Raw genomic sequence first — 22,392 nt, forward strand, 5'->3', positions numbered from 1 at the left:
TTTAAAATAAAATCATATTTTTTAAAATTAAAAAATTATTTTAAGATATGAGATTTTTTTAATTAATTATTTTTCTTAAATCTTAAATGTAACTCATCGAATATAAAATTTTAATAAATTATATAATCTATTGAATATATATAATAATAAATTACGACACACGTGTGTGTATATATATATATATAAACTTTAAAATTAAAATAAAAATTTTTATCTAAAGATAATAATAATAATAATAAAAAAAAGGTGAGCAGAAAAAACTGAGAGCAACAAACGAAAAATCCTTTGATGCTGTGTTGTTGGAGAACACAACACGTGTCTACGAAATACCAACAGCGTCTATAAAGTGATCAAACTCCCTCCCTGAACTAGAACCCTGTTCTGCCTTTTCTGTCGATTTCTATTCAAACCAAAGCTACAAATAATTTAAAAAAAAAAAGAAAAATTATAATTTGGGCATTCACAATCTCTGAGCACACAACATAATCCAAGAGTTTTTCTAACAAAGTTTCAGCTTCTGATCTTGCTTCATCTTTCACAACACGTAAGTTATCCAGCTTCAATCAGTTTTTGAAGAGGAAAAGGAAAGGGGTAATTTCCTCTTTTTCTCAACATCTGTTTAAACAAAACTCTCTGCCGCCTTTAATTTCTAAAAAATAAATTCTTCTTTTTGGATTGCTTGTTTTGGTGGGTAATATCTTTTCATATGAAATTTTGATGTGGTTTGTATCTGCAAACTTTGCTTATGATCATTCTGGATTAATTTGTTCTTTTATTTAGTTTTTGGTATGTGGTTGGAAATTATGTAATATTAGCTGAAGCTGTTAATGCTTTAATGGATACTAAATAATTTAGCTTTTTAATTATTGTTTTCTTTTAAAGCTAGGGTTTTCTCTCATTTCCTATATTCTTCTAAATAAAATACATTCAAGCATCCCTGGTGATATTTGCATCATCAAAGTCTTCCATAGAGTAGCTATCTGGAAGCTAGGTCTTTGGGAACAGTTGTCATAAGAAAATTAAGCTATGATCCTTTACAATTTATTTATAGTAGTTAAGATTTGAAAGTATGGTTTTGTCTTTTAATTTATGATAATTGGAAACTTTTATGCATGGTATACTATTGATTGCATATGTAGAATTAATGTCTTCTTTGATATATTTTAATCATGTGTTCACCGTGATTATTCTACTATTTCATTTGCTTGCTGTTTTGTGTCATATGGTTAAAAGTTTATATTATCTAACAGAAGTTTGGTATAATGAAGACTGGAAATTAAGAAAAAATAGAGTATTGATCAAGATTCCATGATTTTTGCTGCTTTCTTTACTTTTTAAGTGCTTTTTATCTGCTCAATAATCTTTTGGCTCCTGCTTTGGCATTATTTGAACAGGAGAGCAGACCACAGAGTGGCCTCCAAAGGGACTAATGTCATTTGTGTAAGAGCAATGTACAGATTAGGATGATGACTTTTAGTAATACATGATTTATGGTTTTCGACTATGAAGTAGTATAAGGCCTTATTCATTCAAATTGGTAATCTTGGCCAGCATTCCTTTTATTCCTAGATCAAGGGTTTCTTTTCCATATAACTCCTTTTTTTATTTGTCTTTTTGGTCAGGGTTGGCACAATGTTAATGTGATTGCCAAATCTAATTATACTTGATTCCAGTTATTTGGCATATTCCTCTCAGGCTATGATATATGTGTCTCAACTGAACCTCCTGACACATTCATTCTGTGTTCTTTGAAGACTGTACTGAATTTAAATCTACTTACCTGCAGATAAGTGCTTGAAATTTAAAGGTAATTGCAAACAGAAGATAGTGGAAGAAATCCAACAACTCTTCTAGTGAGGTTGATTGATGATCCTATGGATTTAAAAGGTATAACCTGGGTGGGACAGGTATATCAGAAATTTGAAGCCATGTGCCTAGAGGTGGAAGAAGTTATGTACCAGGTATGCCCCCTTCGATAAACTTCTCTTGGATCTTCACCATCCTTTGTTCAAGTCCAAATGAGGTTTCATGGACTCAATTCATGAGAACCCTGAAGGTGGTCACACCTTCTTAACATCCTGCTGCTCTCTTGTTTTTGTTGTGTTCCATACGAATAACTGTCTACAGCACAGTTTCTTGCAAAATTATGTATTACTATGTTTTGGGCTTCTTATTTGAGGTGACTTGTATCTATATTGGAGCTGTCATTGTTGTGCCATGTGGATGTGTTTTATATTCAGATGTAGCCTTTTATTTTTTTCAGTCCAGTGAATTCCCATGGAGGATTTTTTTTTTTTTTTAATACTTGAGGCTGCCGGGATTTGATTCTGATCATTGGAACTAAGAGTCCAGCACTCTACCAACAAACTACATGGCTGTTGGCACTCTCACGTAAATTGGTATTAAAATACCATTAACTTTTATCTTTGTGAACAGGACACAGTTAAATACGTGGAGGATCAGGTGCAGACTGTAGGTGCTAGTGTCAAAAAGTTCTACTCAGATGTGATGCAAGACGTGATGCAGGATTTGCTTCTTCCATCTTCATCGGAGCCCATGAAAGCAGTGGCTGCATCTGACACGCAAGTAGAGAAATTTGCTGAGACATTAAAAAAGCCTAATGTAGGTTTAAAGGAGGCTACCATAAAGGGTGAGGCCGAGCAGTTATCTGAAGATTCAGAAGTGATTGCTGATGATAATGAAAATGCTGTCAACATGCCTTTGTCCTGCCGGCTTCACATGGTTGATAACATATTTGAATCATGCCCTCAGAGATTTGTGGAAAGAGCATCCTCTAACTTGCTTTCTGGGGAGCATAGCTACAATACACTTGATAAGTCAAATGTTGAGAATTTACCTCTGGCTGCAAATTACAAAGTGTCATGTTGGCAGATGCCCACAACATTAACCCAAGTTTTGGCTGAAGAAGATAATTGTGACTCCATAGAACAAAGCTGTAAAGAAATTGAAAGTGCAAGTGAGTCTATAACTGAAACTCTAAATGATGATTTACAGTTGGTTGAGTCAATTGGGAAAAATGAAATGGAAATGAGATGTTCATCCTCTGTTATAGGATTGGCAGAATTTAATGGTGAGAATTCCTTGACTCTATTGTTTTAAATTTTCCTCACTTGTTTTACTGTTGCTATTACTGATTTTGATTTAGTTTCTGCAGACAGTTGTTCAAATGCTGGAATGGTTTCTTTAATAGGATGCTCCATCAATGGTGACATTCAACACAATGAATTTTCTGATAAAATTGCTTTTGCGTCCTCTCCAGGTATCTATATATCATTTAGCTGCAGTTTATAAACTTTCTTGTAAATAAGATTAGGGAAGTCTTTTTGTTGGCATTGGAAATTATGATTTTAGTGAAGTTCTGAAAAATGGTTTAGCAATTCTGTTGGTAGTATTTCTTTTTTGGAACATGACCATCAGTGAATAATTGAATAGTCACCTTAGTTTGATCTGAAGCTGTGTGTATTTCCTTTTCAATAACAGCTTTTTTGTGTTAACCCGATCGGGGATAATGTCTTTTGACAATTCCAGGATATAGTTTTCCTTCATGACTTGCTTTATTTTCCTTATTTTATTTATGCTGAAGTCACTCTGCTGTAGTCATTAAAGTTTATTTCAATCCCAACTTGCTTACATCTCCATTTCTAAAGAAATCCTAATTGTGCATCGTTGCCTTTGACTTGGAGCTTGTAAGATTGCTTCAAAACCTGTATTATTATTTTTTAATGATTTAGATGATTTAATATTAGATATGGTGCATGTTATATCTAACAAGCTTTAGCTAAAATAGTTTGGCAACTCCTTTCTTAAATAGGTCCTGTTGAAGAACATCCAGGTTGGTTCTTGTTTTCGTAAGTCATCCTCTCCTCTTCAAAAAATAAATAAATAAATGAAAAAAATTTTGTATCAAATCCTTAAAATAGGTTTTTCTTTTTCCATTTTCCTTGAATGACTTTTGCTATTGGTCCGGTACTTTTTGTTTTGGTCACAATTGAAGCTTTTTGTGTGCTAGTTGCTGTCAACCATCTCTTTTTTTATGATTGTGATCATTTTATTTATCAATGACGCTAAGAATTTGTAGGTTGGAATTCATATAAAGACAAGGGCTTCATTTTATTACTTTTTTTTTTGTTTGAATAGAACCACCTAGTACTGGTTTTGCAGATGTAAATTGTGATTGTTGCATTGCATCTTGGTGAATACTGTATACTGAACTTTGGTTATGCTAGGTGAATTTTGTTCTTGTGGCTGGCTGAAGTTTTTTCTGTGTGTACCATATGCTGTTGGTTTTTTATTTTTATTGTGGAAACTAAATGTATATTGAAAACTGCTTATCAACAATTATACAAGAATCTTAGGTTTATATACAACTAACTAGGGGTTAAACTAGGAAACTAAATCTTCCTTAATTCTAGGGATACAAATACTTAATTCTAGAGATACAAATATAAATATACAGATTACAAGATTACAACCAGCTGTAAATAAGTGTTTTCCCACACTCCCCCTCAAGTTGGTGAATAGGTGTTTTCCATTTCCAGCTTGAAAATAATTTCTTGAAATGTTGCACTGCTGAGACCTTTAGTCAACACATCTGCAAGTTGACCTTTGGTTGATACATAAGGTGTACAAATCAACCCACTGCCTAGTTTCTCCTTTATGAAATGCCGGTCTACTTCAATGTGTTTTGTTCTGTCATGTTGTACAGGATTGTGTGCAATGCTTATTGCAAACTTGTTATCACAGTAGAGCCTCATTGGGCCATCCCCCTTGATCTTCAAGTCTTCTAGGATAATCTTTAACCATAGTAGTTCACAAATTCCTTGAGCCATTGCTCTGAACTCTGCCTTAGCACTTGATCTTGCCACCACATTCTGTTTTTTACTCCTCCAAGTCACAAGATTACCACCTAAGAAAGTGCAGTAGCCTGAGGTAGATCTTCTATCAGTTACTGAACCTGCATAATCAACATCTGTATATGCTTCTAGAACTAACCCCGAATCTCTTTTGAATAAGATACCTCTCCCAGGATTGGCCTTCAAATAGTGCAATATACGGTAGACAGCCTGTAGGTGCACTTCTTTAGGACTATGCATAAATTGACTTACCACACTCATAGCATATGCTATATCAGGTCTAGTATGTGAGAGATAAATGAGTCTTCCAACTAATCTTTGGTACATCTCTCTATTTACAGCAGCATCTTCATTAGCTTCTCCAATTTTATGATTAGGATCTATAGGGGTATTTGTAGGTTTACATGCAAGCTTCCCAGTTTCCTTCAGAAGATCCATCACATATTTCTGTTGTGAGATAAAAATACCATGCCGTGAGTGAGCTACTTCAATTCCTAGGAAGTACTTCAATCTCCCTAGCTCTTTTATCTCAAATTCTCTAGCCAAACACTGTTTTAGAGATTCTCTCTCTTTTTCATCATCTCCAGTTACAATTATATCATCAACATACACTAATAGAACTGTGACTCTCCCTGAATCAGAGTGCTTGATAAACAATGTGTGATCTCCTTGACTTTGTTTATATCTCATTGCTAGCATCACTTTGGCAAATCTCCCGAACCAAGCTCTAGGAGACTGTTTAAGGCCATATAAAGCCTTTTTTAACCTGCATACTTTGTTTGCTTCTAGATGACCTCCAAATCCCGGTGGAACCTTCATATATATTTCTTCTTCCAAATCACCATGTAAAAAAGCATTCTTTACATCAAATTGTTGAAGTTGCCAATTGTAATTTGCAGCTAATGATAACAAAATCCTAACTGTATTCATCCTGGCAACTGGAGCAAAGGTTTCCTGGTAATCCACTCCATAGGTTTGAGTGTAGCCCTTAGCCACTAACCTGGCTTTATATCTTTCAACAGTACCATCTGCCTTGTATTTTACAGTGAAAACCCATTTACACCCCATTGGATTTTTTCCTTTAGGCAACTCTATCAGTTCCCATGTCTGATTTTTCTCTAAGGCTTCCATTTCTATTTTCATGGCTTGCCTCCATTTCTCACTGGATAATGCCTCGGATAATGTAGTTGGAACAGAAATAGTGTTTAGGCTCACAAGAAAATTTTTGTGGGATGGTGAGAATTTTTCAAATGACACAAAATTAGATATTGGGTATAGTGGATGCTTGGTACATTCTCTGGTTCCTTTCCTAATGGCAATAGGCAAATCATAATCACTAGTTATAGTTTTAGGAGATTCATGCTCATTTTGAGAAACAGAGCCAAAAACTGTAGTTATCTCATTTCCAGAGTTAGGATCAAGTTCTTGGACTGACACTGGTTCAGGATCTGGAACTTTCCTTCTTGAGTACACCTGTAATTCCTTCATAGAATCAAGAACAATATTATCCTTTGTCACATCTTCCGTATTTGGAATGGGTTCAGACTCAAATTCAATGTTTGACTTGGGCTCAACAGAAATAGGTTTCGACTCATAAGAATTAATGGGTGTAAATGTTGAAGAAGGGGGCAAATCAAGCAAAAAGAAGTCTTTATCCTTATCTTCCATGAATGAAGTCTCCCCCTGAAGATAAGGTTGAGTAAAAAATGGTTTATTTTCTTCAAAAGTGACATCTGCAGACACATAAAATTTTTTGGTAGGAGGATGATAGCACTTATATCATTTTTGAGTTGAAGAATACCCCACAAAAATACACTTAATTGCTCTTGGATCCAACTTTCCCCTGTTATGACTGTGAACATGAACAAATGATGTACAACCAAATATCCTAGGTGTGAGATTGTTTGTGGTATTGAGGTTGGGATAAAATTGTGAGAGTAGTTCCATAGGAGTTTTAAATCCCAAAACTCTTGAAGGTAACCTATTTATAATGTGTGTGGCAGTGAGAACAGCTTCCCCCTAATAAGATTTAGGTACATTTGCTTGAAAAAGAAAGGCTCTGGTTGTGGCTAATAAATGGCTGTTTTTTCTCTCTGCCACTCCATTTTGCTGTGGAGTATTAACACAAGATGACTCATGGATAATCCCCTCTTTTTGAAAATAGGTGGATAGACTCTGGTTGAAGTAATCTTTTGCATTATCAGAGCTAAATCTCTTGATTCTTACTCCAAATTGATTTTGGATCATGTTTTGGAAGCTTAAAAACACACTATTCACATCTGATTTGGATTTAAGTAAAAAAACCCAAGAGACCTTAGTACAATCATCTATGAATGAAACAAACCATCTCGCACCAGAAATATTAAGAATTGTAGAGGGACCCCAAATGTCACTATGAATCAAGTAAAAAGGAGTAGAACTTCTTTTGTTACTGATTGGAAAAGACACACGTCTATGTTTTGCAAATTCGCAAATATCACAATGAAAATCTTCAACATTTAATTCTTTGAACAAAGAAGGAAACATGTTTCTCAAGGTTCCAAAAAAAGGATATCCAAGATGAAAATGATAAAGCCAGATTTTGTCTTTATTGGAAGATTTTTCAGAAAGAAATGACAAAGGTAAACTATTTTTGATACTACTTGTGTTATTTGATGTCTCAAGATAGTATAGTCCATCCTTCTCCTTAGCAAGTCCAATCATCTTCCCCGAATTCTGGTCCTGAAATTCACAATAAGAGGGATAAAAATTTACTTTGCAATTCATATCTCTGGTAAGTTTTTGTATAGATATCAGATTAGTAGACAATCCAGGAACATGAAGAACATTTTTGAGAACAAACGAGGGATTAACTTGAACATCTCCTAATCCTGCCACTGTGGTAAGTGAACCATCAGCAACAACAATTTTCTTATTACTAGGACACAGGTTATATGTACTAAACTTTTGTGGAGAATGTGTCATGTGGTCTGTGGCTCCTGAGTCAATGACCCAAGAACTCGTAATAGGCTTAGCCGAGACATTTAATCCATGAGAACCGGAAGCTTTACCTGAACTAGAAACTTTACCCAAAGAACATACCATAGTAGGCTTTTCAAGGATTTTCAATAAGTTTCTCAGCTTTTCAATCTCTTCCCTGTTGAACTTTCCTTGTTTCTGAGACATCTGTAGTACTCCAGTGATTTTTCCAGTTAACATTTCCTCAAATTGGGTGATAGTGATATCTTTCTTTGAAAGGGTTCGGCAATGAAGGCCTAAACAGGATTCGGCAATGAAGGCCTAAAAAAGTCGGCAATGAAGGCTGAAAATTTTTCTTCCCAAGAAGAGCCTAAAGCTCTGATACCATGTGGAAACTAAATGTATATTGAAAACTGCTTGTCAACAATTATACAAGAATCTTAGGTTTATATACAACTAACTAGGGGTTAAACTAGGAAACTAAATCTTCCTTAATTCTAGGGATACAAATACTTAATTCTAGAGATACAAATATAAATATACAGATTACACGGTTACAACCAGCTGTAAATAAGTGTTTTCCCACATTTATACTTTTGATGAGAGTTTACGCTATGTTTATTTTTAATTGTTTTCCAATTTTGTCCAGAAGCCAAAACATTCTTTGTTAAATCATTTCTTTCAGTTATTCAATCTATGTTAAAATTCAGTAGTGTGAATCGTACTTGTTTCTAGTTCAGTGTTGGAAGTCGAGCAGTCTTCTCAGTTGATTAGGTCCTGAAAATGTCTCCAAAGAACAAATCTCTTCTTTTATATATTTATTTATTTATAAATTAAAGTCATGTTGAGGTTCGCTTAAACAAAATTCAGTTGTTCTCTTTTCGGTATCAAGGAGAAACAAAAATTATTTTCCTTAGTCTGCAATGAAACATCCCCCCTTAATTATCAGAACATTCCTCATTACCACCTGATCATACATTTAGGGTTTAGCATGTTGCATGATTAAACTTTGCAACGATGCCATTCTTTCCCTCCCTTTCTTATCATTTCACTTATTTGATCTCCTATCAGTTTCAAAGTTCTAGAGGAAAGTACACCTGAAGCTGGTACTATTTTGGGATTCATGTGATTATGTGGTTCCACTTGGCAAAAGAGAATTATCAGAATCATCTAAAGATTGCTGATGGTTTTTAGGGTTGAAAACACTACTTGTACTGAAACAAATCTTTGCTTTTAATGAGCATCTTGTTGATTCCATCCCATTCAATCTGATGTAAGCCTTGAATTATGCATCTAACATTCTCCTTGACAGTTGGTACTAGCCTTTTAACCATGAAGTCTACTATTTCTCTCCATCCAAACAAAGTAGAGATAAGCACTCAAAGCTAGCTTTAACACAACTGCAATTAAAGGTTTCCCCCTAAGATTCTGCTGCACAATTCACTTGATAAATCTCTAACTTGTTTGAAGAAACCTGCTCAGTGAAATCACAATGAATGAATAAATGATCTTTGGTCTCCATGTTCTCATTATTCAAAACACTTCTGTTAGAAGAAGGAATCCCCCAAGAGCTGATTCTTTGCTTTGTAGGAAGGCTGTCAAGAATAATCATCCAACCAATAATGGAATACTTAGGCATATAATGCTTAAACCATATAACTGTATGTCATTCTGCTTTCTCTAGCTTATGCCTGATTTCTTCGCAAGTTCTATCTGCACTGTACTTACAAGCAGAGTTAACCAAGCAGTCTCGCCATTCTGCTATTTGACAAAGGAAAGGGCAGGTTCCTCGGTTTAAGCAGTTTCTCTCATCCCCAGCTGTGGTTCTGAGAAGGTTGAATTTTCTGCAAGGTCTTAACCTTTAGAATATTGGATTTTGTCCTAGCTATCTAGATAGAACTCGACTGAGTGAGCAGGGTGCAGGGATTCCTCAAAATTCATGCGGTATTCCAAGCAAGGTTGTTAATTTTGCTTGGCTACGTGCTGGATGTGCCAATTAGGACTAAAGCTGGTATAATTATGGGCATTTTTCATACCGCCTTTGGTACCAGACAATACAGGCTAATTTTCGCGTGTTTCTGTGAAATATGAAGTTTCAGGCAGTATATGAAATAGGATGTTTTTGGTTCTTTTAAGCTTGTTGACTATTTGACCTAAAAAGATAAAAGACCTCTAAAGTCTAAACCTAATATTCAGTGAGCCTTGTCTCCTCTTTCTATTTGCTCTTCAGCATTCACTTTTTTTGTTCCCAAACCAAGATCCTAAATCTCTTTTAGTCTCTTCAATGGAACCATTGGTACTCTCAGTTTGAAGTTTACCAGTCAGCTTAAAGCCAATGTTAGTCACTCTTATTTTTTCCTCTTTGTTTTAAAACATTAGCATACAAATTGTTGACTTTTTATTTGACTTTTTTTTATGTAAACATATTTCCTTGTATGATTTTCTGAGATGATGTCACTTAAATTTGTGTTTTACATTGAAGATTTTGCAAATTTAGCGATGCTGTTGGAGCCTGTTTAGGTTAAATGTGAATTATTGTTCTTTCCTTTAGTGCGATTATCCTTTATCTAAGTGAAGTATTTGGTCATACAAAGATTCTAGAGTCCCATTGCGAATACATTTTAGTCCATTTAGTCATGGTTTTTTAATTTTCTGGTGCCCTCTATTGTTATTAAAAGGAGAAAAGTTCCTTGTTTTTGTGTGTGTTGGATATAAAGTTACATATATTCAGTGCAATGTGTACAAATATGGTGCTCTTTTTTCATCAGTTATTGAGTTCTCTTCGCGATGAAGGAAATGAATGAGGATGGAATAGAGTTTTGTATTGAATTGTGAAGTTGTGATGTCTTTGTTAGAGCCCAAGTGTAAAACTTCTTAATCTTTGTTAGTGTCAAAGTGTCTAGCTCCATCCATAATAAAAACTGAATTATGTCTAGCCAAGGAGTTGCATTTATTATTTTTAGGTGTTTTCAATGTTAAATTTTCTATATATTTATTTCGTAAATTATTAATAGTAATATTTGATACAGGTCTATATATTTTTATAAATATTTTTATTGAATCGAAAACCAGAAGTGATATGTTGAAACAACAGATACCAATGCATACCTACTTTAGTAAACCAAAAGATTACTCATTTCGGTATTAACAACCTTGATTCCAAGCTTTGAGGTCCTTGATCTCTAATCCTTCTTCAGTCTTAGGATGGCATATTTGCTTTTAGCTAACCTTGCACCAGTGGGCTACTTATCCTTCCTTCCAGAAAAGGGCTGCACATATTTGATTCAATTGTTGGATAATTTGTTGTGCAAGGATAAAATAAATTTCTGGAAGCTAAATAATACAGATTGTACTAGTTGTAGTCTTCCTCATATGAAAGGTTCTTTACAGCCCACTCATTAATCTTATTCGATATCTTTCTTTGAGAGAGTGCCGCAATCCTTGGCAATTGATTTCCTTGTGGTTAAGGGAACTCCCAGATACCTCACTGGGAGAGTCCTTAATCTAAAATCGGTAACAGACTACATTTTCAAAAGCATCCTCAAAGCAAAAATGAGTAAGTTACCTGATCTAGCATTTTGGACAAAACCTCCATTGCTATAGCAAAGAGTTGAGGTAAGGGATCACCTTGTCTAACTGTTGCTCCAGAAGAATGTCCAAATAGTCCCACCATTATAGCCAGGGAAAACTTGGGGGAAGAGAGACAACATTTGATCTCTGAAATAAAATGACCAGTTAAGTAAAAGTTTAAGGAATCTTGTGATCATCTAAATTCCTCTCTGAACTTCAGTTGTTTTCTTAATTGCCATCATTTATCTTACTGGAAAACACCTCTTCCCCTTCTGCCCTCTCTTCCCCATTTTGTTTTTTCCTCATTTTATATGCAAGTTAATTGGTTCATGAACTTTGCAGGACAATCAAATAACTGGACCATGGATACCTCAGGGAGCAGGAGCAGTAATGTTGGTAGAAAGGAAATTGAAACTGTTTTACCATTAGATAAGACACGAGTTGATGAAAGTTGTATCATGGTGAATGGAGCTGAACTTCATTTTCATCATCAGAGGGAAGGCAAACACAAGCCTTACCAGGTGCTTTTACATTCCCATTTTATTTTATTTTTTTCTCATACTGCGCCTGCCCTTCTTTCTCTCTCGTGATATTTGGTTGGCCATTTTATCTTCTTCCAGAAAAAGATTCGTGATGCGATATCTTCAAGAATGAGGTCGACAAGGAAAAAGGAATACAAACAACTTGCACTATGGTATGGAGATGATGTAAAATCTGAGCAAGACTGTGAGGGGAGTTCAATGTTAGCTCTAAAAGGAGGAGAGGATATGAGGAGATCACTAACTCATGATGTCTTGGATTCAGAGTGGGAGCTTCTTTGAGTGCAGGATGGCAGCTGTGCATGCATAATTTAGTTAAACTCGCTCCCTCCCAGCTGAAATGCTGATGAAAGGAAGTGAGATGCTGGACTTTGCATTAGTAATTGTACTCCCAACTTACTGAACTAAAAACGGATTTATATATCATCATTTGGCTAGAGGGCAGCAAAGTGAAGTGGAAAGGAAGTACCTTTTGCTGTCATGATGGAAATACTATAATTCTACAATAGTTAGTAGCGTACACAAATTTTTCCAAAAAGAAAAAAATTGACAATAGGAGAGATAAAAATACACTCATAATTAAACTTGAAATTGAATAAAGGGGAAGGTATAGAAGAGTCGAATACAAGAATTTATGTAAGTTTGATCTTTCAAGGCATTTACGTTTTTCTCGTTGAGCTTGCCTACCCGGCTTCCTTCGCCAAGAAGTCCAATTCATTATATTTTTAGCTCTACATCTACCTTTCGAGGTTAAATTTTAACCTTTGTAACTCCACTCAAACCCTTGAAAGGTTATATAAAATTAAAAGACAAATGAATATGAAATAAGTTTTGGATATAAGAATTACAAAAGAATATAGAAATAAAGCTCTACAACACTTAAAAAGTTCTTGAATGCTAGAAGAGTTTGATATCTCTTGCAAGTAATGTCTGTTAATGATGAACAGTGTAGGAGGATTCCTTTCATGGGTAAGAAGCCTTAGTAGCCTTTGGTTGCTATCAGGCGTGAGGGGATTGATCATATGCTAGAAAGGATTGATCCTCTAAGTTGTAAAATTTAAAAATCCAACCCTTATGCTTTGTAGGCAAAAGGAGTTAATTAACTTTTAAAGGTTTGATCCTTAGACATAAAGCAACAGTCCCTATGCTTGCTGGGCCATGTTATGCCCTTCAAAAAGGTCAGGAGATCGATTCTAGAGCTTGGCAGCCCTTCGAGACCATTCTGTGTAAGAATGGATAGCTCTTTTGTTAAGGGATCGATCCCTTCTTAACAAAATCAATTTTACGGGCATTTTGACTTTGAAGAAGTATGAACTTTTTTCAAAAAATTATTTTGACCAAGATTGTGAAATTGCATTTTGAGAAAGGACTAAGTTCAAAATATTAAAATAATTTTCAAAGTAAATTTTGAATCCAAAAATAAATATGACATGAAAAATAGTTGGACTTCATTCGAAAGACAATTTTATTTAAAAGCATAAACAGTATAACCAGAACTTGAATTAAATAAAACTTTGTCAAAATACTTAATCAAGCTATTTTTTGAGCTCAATGCATTTTTATTTTCTAGTACAAAAACTCTAGTCAAGTACAATGAAAATTTCCATTTCTTGAAATCAATAGTGTAAATTATATTAAGTTCAAGCAAAAAATTTTTTCTTTGAATATCAATTGAACTTGTATTTTTAAGTTAAAGTACATAAAAATTGCATTTCTCTATATCATTCTCTATATCAATAGTATTACAACTATATTGAGTCTAAAGAAAATAATATGTTTTTTAAATAGCAATTGGACTTATATTTAGATTTAAATAAATAATTTTTAAAAATACTTTTACTTTGAGGAGCAAAAACAAATTTAAATAAATTTAATTTGAAGAACACATTTGTTTTTTTCCATTTCAAAACAATGATAAATTTAAGACTAATAAAATAGTTAATGCATTGCATGTTCTCTTGAATTTGGTGTAAGGAATAATATTAAACGAAAAAAAAAATTCAATTAGCATTTGAACTATAAATATATCCTTTGAATATCATTCATTGCTAAGCTTGCAAGGAAAAATACTACTCCCCTCTTCATAAATAGTATCTAACCTTGACTTCTTTGTATCAAACTTTTTAAATTTTGATTATTAATATTTTTCAATATTTTATTAAACCAAAATTTTCTTCAAGGTCATTAAAGAGTTTTTTTTTTTCTTTTTTTTTTTGTATTTTTTGAAATGTATTTAAAATGAAATAAAGTTAAAGTTGAAAATAATTACTAATTAAAAGTTTGCTATCTGGTGACTTGGTAGACTTGGGTTTCTACTAACTATCATATAGGCTTAAAAGCCCTATTGTGAGTCAAGATCAAGTTTAGTGTTGTTGACTAAGCTTTCTCTTGATGAAGTAGCCTATTGTCATGAACTAAGTTTTCTCTCTATGAAGCAATAACCCATACAACACTTGAATGGATGCTTTAAACTTTCTCTTAATGAAGTAATAGCCCATTTGACACTTGAATGGATGCTTTCCACACAAATCAGTTGTAATAGCTTGAAATCTAAACAAGCAACAAATAAGTCACAAGTTAATCTCAATAATACACAATGATATATTGGGACATAATAGATGCACATTAGCTTGACCCTTGGTGCCTTGAAAGAAAAAATGTTTTATTAATATCCACAGGGTTACAATGATTACAAAATGAGTATTGAGTTTTCCACCATTATTGATGCTAGAAGGATAGCTCTAGATGGGTAGATGGACACGTACTTTAACCAGTGAAACAGCCTAACAATTTGTCAACTACTCAACCATTCTAAAAAGCTAAAGAGCTTAAGAGCTTTTACCATTATGCTACAAAAAATCATTGCATTATTTGAAATGGGGACACTTTTTCCTACTACCCAAGATATAGCTTTCCTTTTGGCACTTTTATTTGGTCATAACCTTATACAAGGGTGGCTCATAACATCTTATGCCAGGTCATGGCCCTATACAAGGTTGGCTTACGACATCCTCCTTCACTTAATCTATTAACATCCTCGTCAACTTGCTGGACTAGAATTCTTTAATTGTCTACTTAAAGAGAGGTCATGATCTTTCTTCTGACTAATCTTTTCTAGTCATAAGCCTTTTTCATTTCATTAAGTACTTTTTGATGGGGCTTCGAGACATTATGGTTAGCCAATCTACTAAAATTTCCTTCACTTGACATTCTGATGGTGGATTTATATTAATTATAGCCCTAGTTACTTTATTACAACTTGTATCTATGGGATCTACATGGTAAAGCTTAGGTTGCTCATATGATGCACCTTCATCTATTTAGACAGATCAATCTTGTAAGAAGCATCCCCACCTTAAAAAAGATTGTCACTAGACCTTTATACTTATGCACTAACCTACGATCATGTTTTTTTAAGAATCTGAGTTGCTTAAGTACTAGCTGAAAAGTACAAGGTTACCAACCTTGAAGTGTTGTGCCTATGACTTTATTTGCCCATTTCTTCATGTGTTTCAATATTTTTTTTAGATATGCTTACGCAATCTCTATATTTTGTTTCTATTCCTTGATGAGGTTAAATGCTCAAGAATTTTTTCCTCAATAAAGCTTTAGAAAGGTGTGGGATAGCCTTTATTATTGCCTAGTTACCACTTCAAAGGGATTTTTATTGATAGAAAAGTTCTTATTGGAATGAAAACAAACTTAAGCCACATCTAACAAATGAGGTTGGTTCTTCTGATTAGCTTGCACAAATACTTTAAGTATTCCTTCAATAAACCATTGAATCTCTTGGCTTGACCATCTATTTATAGGTGATAACTTGAATAGATATTGAGTTGAGATCCCAATGGATTGAAAAGTTCTCTAAAAAATGACCTAATGAATCTCAGATCTCTGTCACTGACAATAATATGTGGAATGCCCAATTCTTGACAACATTTTAAAATATGAAACGAGTCATGCCTTTCGTAGTACAATACCTTTGGGTAGGGATGAATGTGCCATACTTCAAGAAATGCTCAATTACCACCAAAACAAACCCAAAATCAATGGCTTGAGGGAGGCTTGATATAAAGTTAAGAGAGATGGCTTCCAAGGTCTAGTGGGCATGGGTAAAGGTTCAAGCATACCTATCGATTTCTTCATTTTTGATTGGTTTTATTGGCAAATTAGGCAAGCTTCGGTGTAATCCATTAAATCTTATTGCATATAAAGACAGTAATAGACTTGTTTGAATAAGGCAAAGATGCGTTGCCAACAAAGATGACTAGCCTAAGGTGTGTCATGACATTCTCTCATTAGCATTTGTCTTAAGCATTTTTTTCTTGGCACAAATAGTTGTAGCTCTTTTATTAATAAAGCTCCATTTTCCACCCAAAAATTTTTAGACATCCCTTCTTTTACCAACTTCACGATAGAGTTAGCCTAAGGGTTATTTTTTAGATTCTCTTTATTTAACTTTTAGATGTTAATGGTCACCTTACTAGAAGACAATGGAGTAATCCTTTTAAGGGTTGCCAACTTTGCACATCTACTTAATGCATTGGCCACTTGGTTAGTCTTTCTAACTTTGTGTTCAAAACAAAAATCAAATTTAATAAAGAACTCTTGCCATCTTGCTTGTTTGCCTAAAAGTCATGGTTGGGTGAGGAAATGCTAACCATTGTATTATCAGTCTTGACAACAAATTAAGAACCAAACAAATAATGCCACCATGCCTTTAAATAATGGATCACAGCTAAAAGTTCTTTCTCTTAAGGCTAACCATTGTATTATCAGTCTTGACAACAAATTAAGAGCCAAACAAATAATGCCACCATGCCTTTAAATAATGGATCACAGCTAAAAGTTCTTTCTCTTAAGATGTATATCTATTTTTTATTTTGCTTAACTTTTGGCCCTCAAATGCTATCGAGTGCCATGCTTGCAAAAATATGCACCCAATAGCAAAATCAAATGCATCACTTTGTATTTCAAAGGGCTTTCGAAGGCTAGAGGTAGACAAGACAAGGTATTTCAACATAACATCCTTTAGACCCTGAAATGTTTTACGGCATTCAATTGTCCAACACCATTTATGCCCTTTTTTTAATAACTCGGTGAGCATTGTTATTTTGTGAGACTACCTTTTCACAAGTCTCTAATAATAGTTGGATAGTCTCAAAAATGATCAAAGTTCACTGACATTCCTCGATATTGCCCACTGCTTGATAGTCTTGACTTTTTCCATGTCTATTCAACAATGTGGCCCAAGAAATGGATTTATGTTTGTGCAAACACATATTTCTTCCTTTTCACATACAACTGATTATCTCGATGCTTTTGAAACACAAGACTCAAGTGTTCTTAGTGCTTTTCCAACGTAAAGCTAAAGTTTATAATGTCATCCAAGTATATGACCACAAACTTCTCAAATAGTCATGGAATGCATGATTCACTAGGGTACAAAATGTGGCAAGGGAATTAGTCAATCCAAAAGGCATAACAAGAAATTCAAATGCACTAGACTTTGTTACACAAGTAGTTTTTGGCTCATCACCATCCATAATTTTGACTTGATGGCAACCACACTTGAGATCAAGCTTCGAAAAGTACTTGGTATGGTTTAACTGATCAAATAGGTTTGCTATAAGAAAGATTAGGTACTTGTTATCATAAAACCTTATTCAAAGCCCTCTAGTCTAGACATAGCCACAAATTGCTGTCATGCCTTTTTTAAAACAACATTTGAGCCTTAAAAAATGTTTTGGATGGTTTAATAAACCCAACTTGCAATGGCTCATCTAATTATTTTCTTAGTTCAGCCAACTCAAGTGGAGCCATTCAATAAGGACCATTCACAAAGGGTTTTACTCTTAAGAAAAGTTCAATCTTGTGGTCCACTGATCTTCGAAGTCATAAAACCTTAGACAATTGTTCTAGCATCACATTCTTAAACTCTTTCAATACCCTCTTTATCCCATCGAGCATAGGCTTTGATCTTACCTCATCATTTTAAATTAGTATAACCCCGTAAGGAGATTCTTTTTCTTCACCCATTTATTAAATTGTAACATTAAGATGATTTTCTTCCCACTCCTAAGAAGGATCATGGTTGACATTATAGACGAATGTTCTTTTAAGAACAAAAAAAAACTGATAGCAAGAATAGGGATTGCCTAAGTCAGCATCATAAAGTCCAATTCTAAGACAACATCAAAGTTATCTATATAGAAAACTATGAAGTTTATGCCTCCTTCCTATGGCACAAGCTTGGTCATTAGATTCTTAGAGCTTCCATTAATTGTAAAGGCTAGTGAGTTCACTATTTTTATTTGCTCATAGTTTTTAGTGACCTTAAGATTACACTTTTTGGCTTTCTCTAGTGTAATAATGGTATTAGTTGCATTTATGTCTACCATGACCTTTGTTGTATTATCATTAAGCACCACATCTATATACATGAGTGCCATCTTAGGCTCTTTTATTCATTATGTTTAGTTCGGATCGAAGGATAATGAAGAATCTCATATATCCTAACCTGGTCGGCTTCTCTCAATTTCCTCAATGGTTTGGCATGCTTAGGATAACTTTTGAGAAGAGGCTTTTAAAGCATGAAAGGCACATCTATATGGGTATTTGACCACTTATTACAATTCCTAACATAGGACGTAAGCTAATGGTTGCTTTAACTTAAAAATTGATACATTGTTTTATCTTGGATTGATAAGTGTTCTTGCCAAAAGGACTTCTATTTGCTCCTTACTTAAGGGTTTGCCTAACTTGGCTTTTTTTCCCCTATTCCAAAAATTGGAGTTACTAACACCTGATGAAATGGTTTTTTCGCTTCAATGGGCCATCATTATTATCATTAAGACATTTGATGATAGCCAAGGTAATTGCTATATATTGCATTTTTTGTCATTAAAGCTCTATTCTAGCTTAAGATTTAAAACCTTAAAGGAAATAAAACATTTTATCCTTTTTCGACATGTCCCTAATATCCAACATTAAGGTAGAAAGCTCCTTACAAATTTCCATATCGTTCTTGTTTGCAATAGTTCACAAGCTTCTATTGGACCATGCGTTCCACATTTTTAAGAAATAATTGGTTTTTCAACTCTTGCTTCAAGTCCACCCAAGTTTCGATAGAGCATTGATTGGACAATTCTGCAAGTGCATAGGCTGTACAAGTAATAATAGTAACCAAAAGGTAAAGATGTCGATGCCATGAGAATTAGCTAAAGAAATTTCTAGACTAAGTATATGCCTTTTTAAAGTTGGTTCAATAAAAATTGAACATGAATTTAACTAACTACAAAAGCAAAACTAAAGAAAGCATCAAAATGTGAACTAGGTAAAATGAAAGAATGAACAAAAACAACATATAAAATAATGTGATGAACTAATCATGAATTGAGATGTAATCCTAAAATAAGAATGAAAAATAACAAGTATTATCATCAAGGAAAAACATAAACTAAAACAAAGACAACCTAATTAATTAACTAACAACTAACCTTAACTACCTTGCTAACTTTACTTTGAATTAACAAAACATAAACTACTAAAACATGTAAAATATGAATAAAAAATTTTGGAAATTTATAAAACATAGTAGCTAAATTGAAGTAAAAACAAGCTTGAAGTTTGTATGTGAAGTAAAAGTTGCAAGACTCCAAGTGTAAGTTGAAATCGAAAATGAAAGAAAACAATATCTGAAAATTTGAAATTTGTCGTTGGAAAATTGATTTAATTCAAGTGCAACTAAATGAACATGAAATGAACATGGATAGGACAATAAAAAAACTTCATTTAAACATGAATTGCAATACAAAAACTAAAAATAAAGTGCAAGAAAAAGCTAGAAGTATGAAAATTGATTTTGTTGGCAAATTTGGAAATCATATTTTGAGCTAAAAATTTGAATCTAATTTGTGTAAGATCGTATGAACATGAGCTAAAATTTTGAAAATCAACTAAAGAACAATATGAGACATCAAAGAAAAGATCAAAAACATAAAATAAATTGCAATAAATCACTTGATCAAACCAAAATAGACCATAACTTGCATTAAAACTTTGCTAGTTTGTGAGCAAAAAAATAAAGATCTAAAAAGTTTTAGAGGACATCAACTAAAACTAAGCTAAAGCATGAATCATCAACCAGTTTACTACATAATTCTATAAGAAAATTGCAATAATTAACTAGAAAAGTAGCTTAAAGATCTAACAACTTCAATAGTATGCAAAACTAGAGAAAACATAACATTATCAAAAGAAATTAACCAAACAACAACTAAAACCATGAAATAAATTGCACAAAATTAAACTAAGCAAAGTAACTCATAGAACTAAAGACATAAAAAAGAAAGAAAGCCAAACAAATCACCAAGAATGAAAAAGAATCCATGCCAAAGTTAGTATCCACACTTGGCCTGCACTTGTCACGTGCATCCATGCATGATTTCCAACCTTGATCTGTTACTTGTTTGAAGTTGAATTTTAACTATGTTGTAGCGCTATGAATTATGAAACTATGAAAACAAAATTGAGCAAAAACAAGAAAGATTTGATGGAGATATGATCTAAAAAGCATAGGTAGGTCAAAACAAGCAGATTCGAAAGTAGATTTGCATAACAATGAGAAATTTAAAAGAAATAGAACATCTTATCCTTCTCCGACATGTACCTAATATCCAACATTAATGACAGAAATAAACATGAATGTAAACAATGCTTTTTTTTTTTTTGCAAAATTTTTCTTGCTTTTCATTTTTCTTGCAATTTAAAAAAAAATGAAATGAGAATTACTATTAAATATCAATTAAAACCACTAAATCAAAACTTAAGATAACACATAATTTCTTTTGGTTCAACTTTAAAAAAATGAGTCCTCGGAAGTCATCAAGCTATCATAACGATTTTAAAGACCATTAAATAAAAAATTTCAAAATTTCAAAATAAATGGAATTGCCACCAATTTTTTTATTAGGCATGATTGATCATCTAAAAAGTTTATCCTTTTAATAAAATCTTAAAGTTAATTAAAACTTATTAAAAGCACAAATTTGGTTTACAAAAAACAAAAGTTCGATTTGAGAGTACGATTATGTGTGGGAAATGATTAGCACACTCACGACGTCCATTTTAGAAAACGGTACTAGTTAATGATGTATTATCTTTTTACTTCGATAAAAATGGTCTTAATTCTAATATTTAAAATAATCCCCATAATTTTTTATTTTTTACAAAAATCTTTTTAAAACTTTTTGTTTAAGAATAAGATAAAAATTTTTAATTTTGAAACATTTTCTAAATTTCCCAATATTTAGGTGACATTTTGAAAAATAGTTCTCCACTTGGAATTCTCATAATAATGCTTAAATCTGGTTTAATATTTCTTTATAAAAAGTAATTATTGAAAAGCTCTCCAATATCTAAGCACGATCCTAAAAATAATTTTTATTTAAGAATATTACTTTTTTATTTAAAAATAATTTTTCAAAATCACCATTTATTAATTTATATTTTTAAAAATAATGAAATTCAAATGAAGTCATGAAGCAGATGGACGATACAAGTACATATTAAAATGCAGATGACTAATTTGATTTATCTTATATAATTTAATTTTATTTCCTTTTTCATTATTACTTTTGAAAAACGTTTAATGATATAAATTTTTTTTGAAATTTTTTTTAATTCTCTAATATCTAGGAAGAATTTAAGAAAATTAATATTTCATTTTAAAAGTTCTCATAATTATTTTTTGATAAAAATTAAAATGATGTCTCTTAATAAGATATGATTTGAATTCCCTCCAATATTTAAACAAAGTATTCAAAATCATTTTTTGAAATATTATTTTATTTTTCCCAAAATAATTTTTTTGCAATTGTTACCTTACTATTTCACATTTACTATTAACGCATGAAATGTCTATGTGATCACATAAATTAAATGATGCATGTAATTATAGTTTTTCTTAAATAGATTTGATTCATGATGGCAATGGCATTTTTGATGTTTAAAAAAATCTTTATTTTTATTTTCTATTTATATTTTTTCAATTCTTCAATATTTAAGTGGAATTAAAAAATAATTCTTTATTAGAGAAATTCACATATATATTCATTTAAAACTAGGATAATTTTTTTTGCAAAAATAATTATTTGAATTTTCTCCAATATCTAGATGTTATTTTATTTTATTTTTTGAAAACCATCTTTTAACAATTATCACAAAATTACAATTCTTTTTATTTTCTTATAAAAAAGTTTGATCACTCCAAAAATAAATTTATTTTCAAGAACATTCAACACTAAATAAACATAAAAAAATACAATAAAATAACTACAATAATGTAGTGAAATAAAAAGGAAAGAGATTATACCAAACTACATTTTTGGGCTTGAACCCAAAATTGTTAAACTAGACACCCTATGAAAGTGGTCTTAGGTCAAATCCAA

At 32.6% G+C, this 22,392-nt stretch overlaps 1 protein-coding gene across 20 annotated transcripts; it reads left to right on the forward strand.

Moving 5' to 3' along the window:
• Positions 1–351: 351 nt before the first annotated feature.
• Positions 352–12,431, forward strand: LOC111291766 (uncharacterized). Of its 20 annotated transcripts, none has more exons than XM_022883749.2 (8): positions 352–591; positions 1,395–1,440; positions 1,787–1,961; positions 2,437–3,091; positions 3,167–3,280; positions 3,833–3,853; positions 11,745–11,923; positions 12,023–12,431. In XM_022883749.2, exons 3-8 carry the CDS (start codon positions 1,875–1,877, stop codon positions 12,221–12,223), a joined length of 1,257 nt encoding a protein of 418 aa, XP_022739484.2. In that variant the 5' UTR covers positions 352–591; positions 1,395–1,440; positions 1,787–1,874; the 3' UTR covers positions 12,224–12,431. The 20 variants fall into 20 exon arrangements, with proteins under 20 accessions (XP_022739484.2, XP_022739486.2, XP_022739482.2 ...); XM_022883751.2 differs by having other exon boundaries at positions 352–544; XM_089766834.1 differs by having other exon boundaries at positions 353–591; positions 3,176–3,280.
• The last annotated feature ends 9,961 nt before the right edge of the window (positions 12,432–22,392 follow it).

This window comes from Durio zibethinus, chromosome 10 (genome assembly GCF_047325235.1).
Source record: "Durio zibethinus cultivar Kanyao isolate XHJ-2024 chromosome 10, ASM4732523v1, whole genome shotgun sequence".
NCBI lineage: Eukaryota > Viridiplantae > Streptophyta > Magnoliopsida > Malvales > Malvaceae > Durio > Durio zibethinus.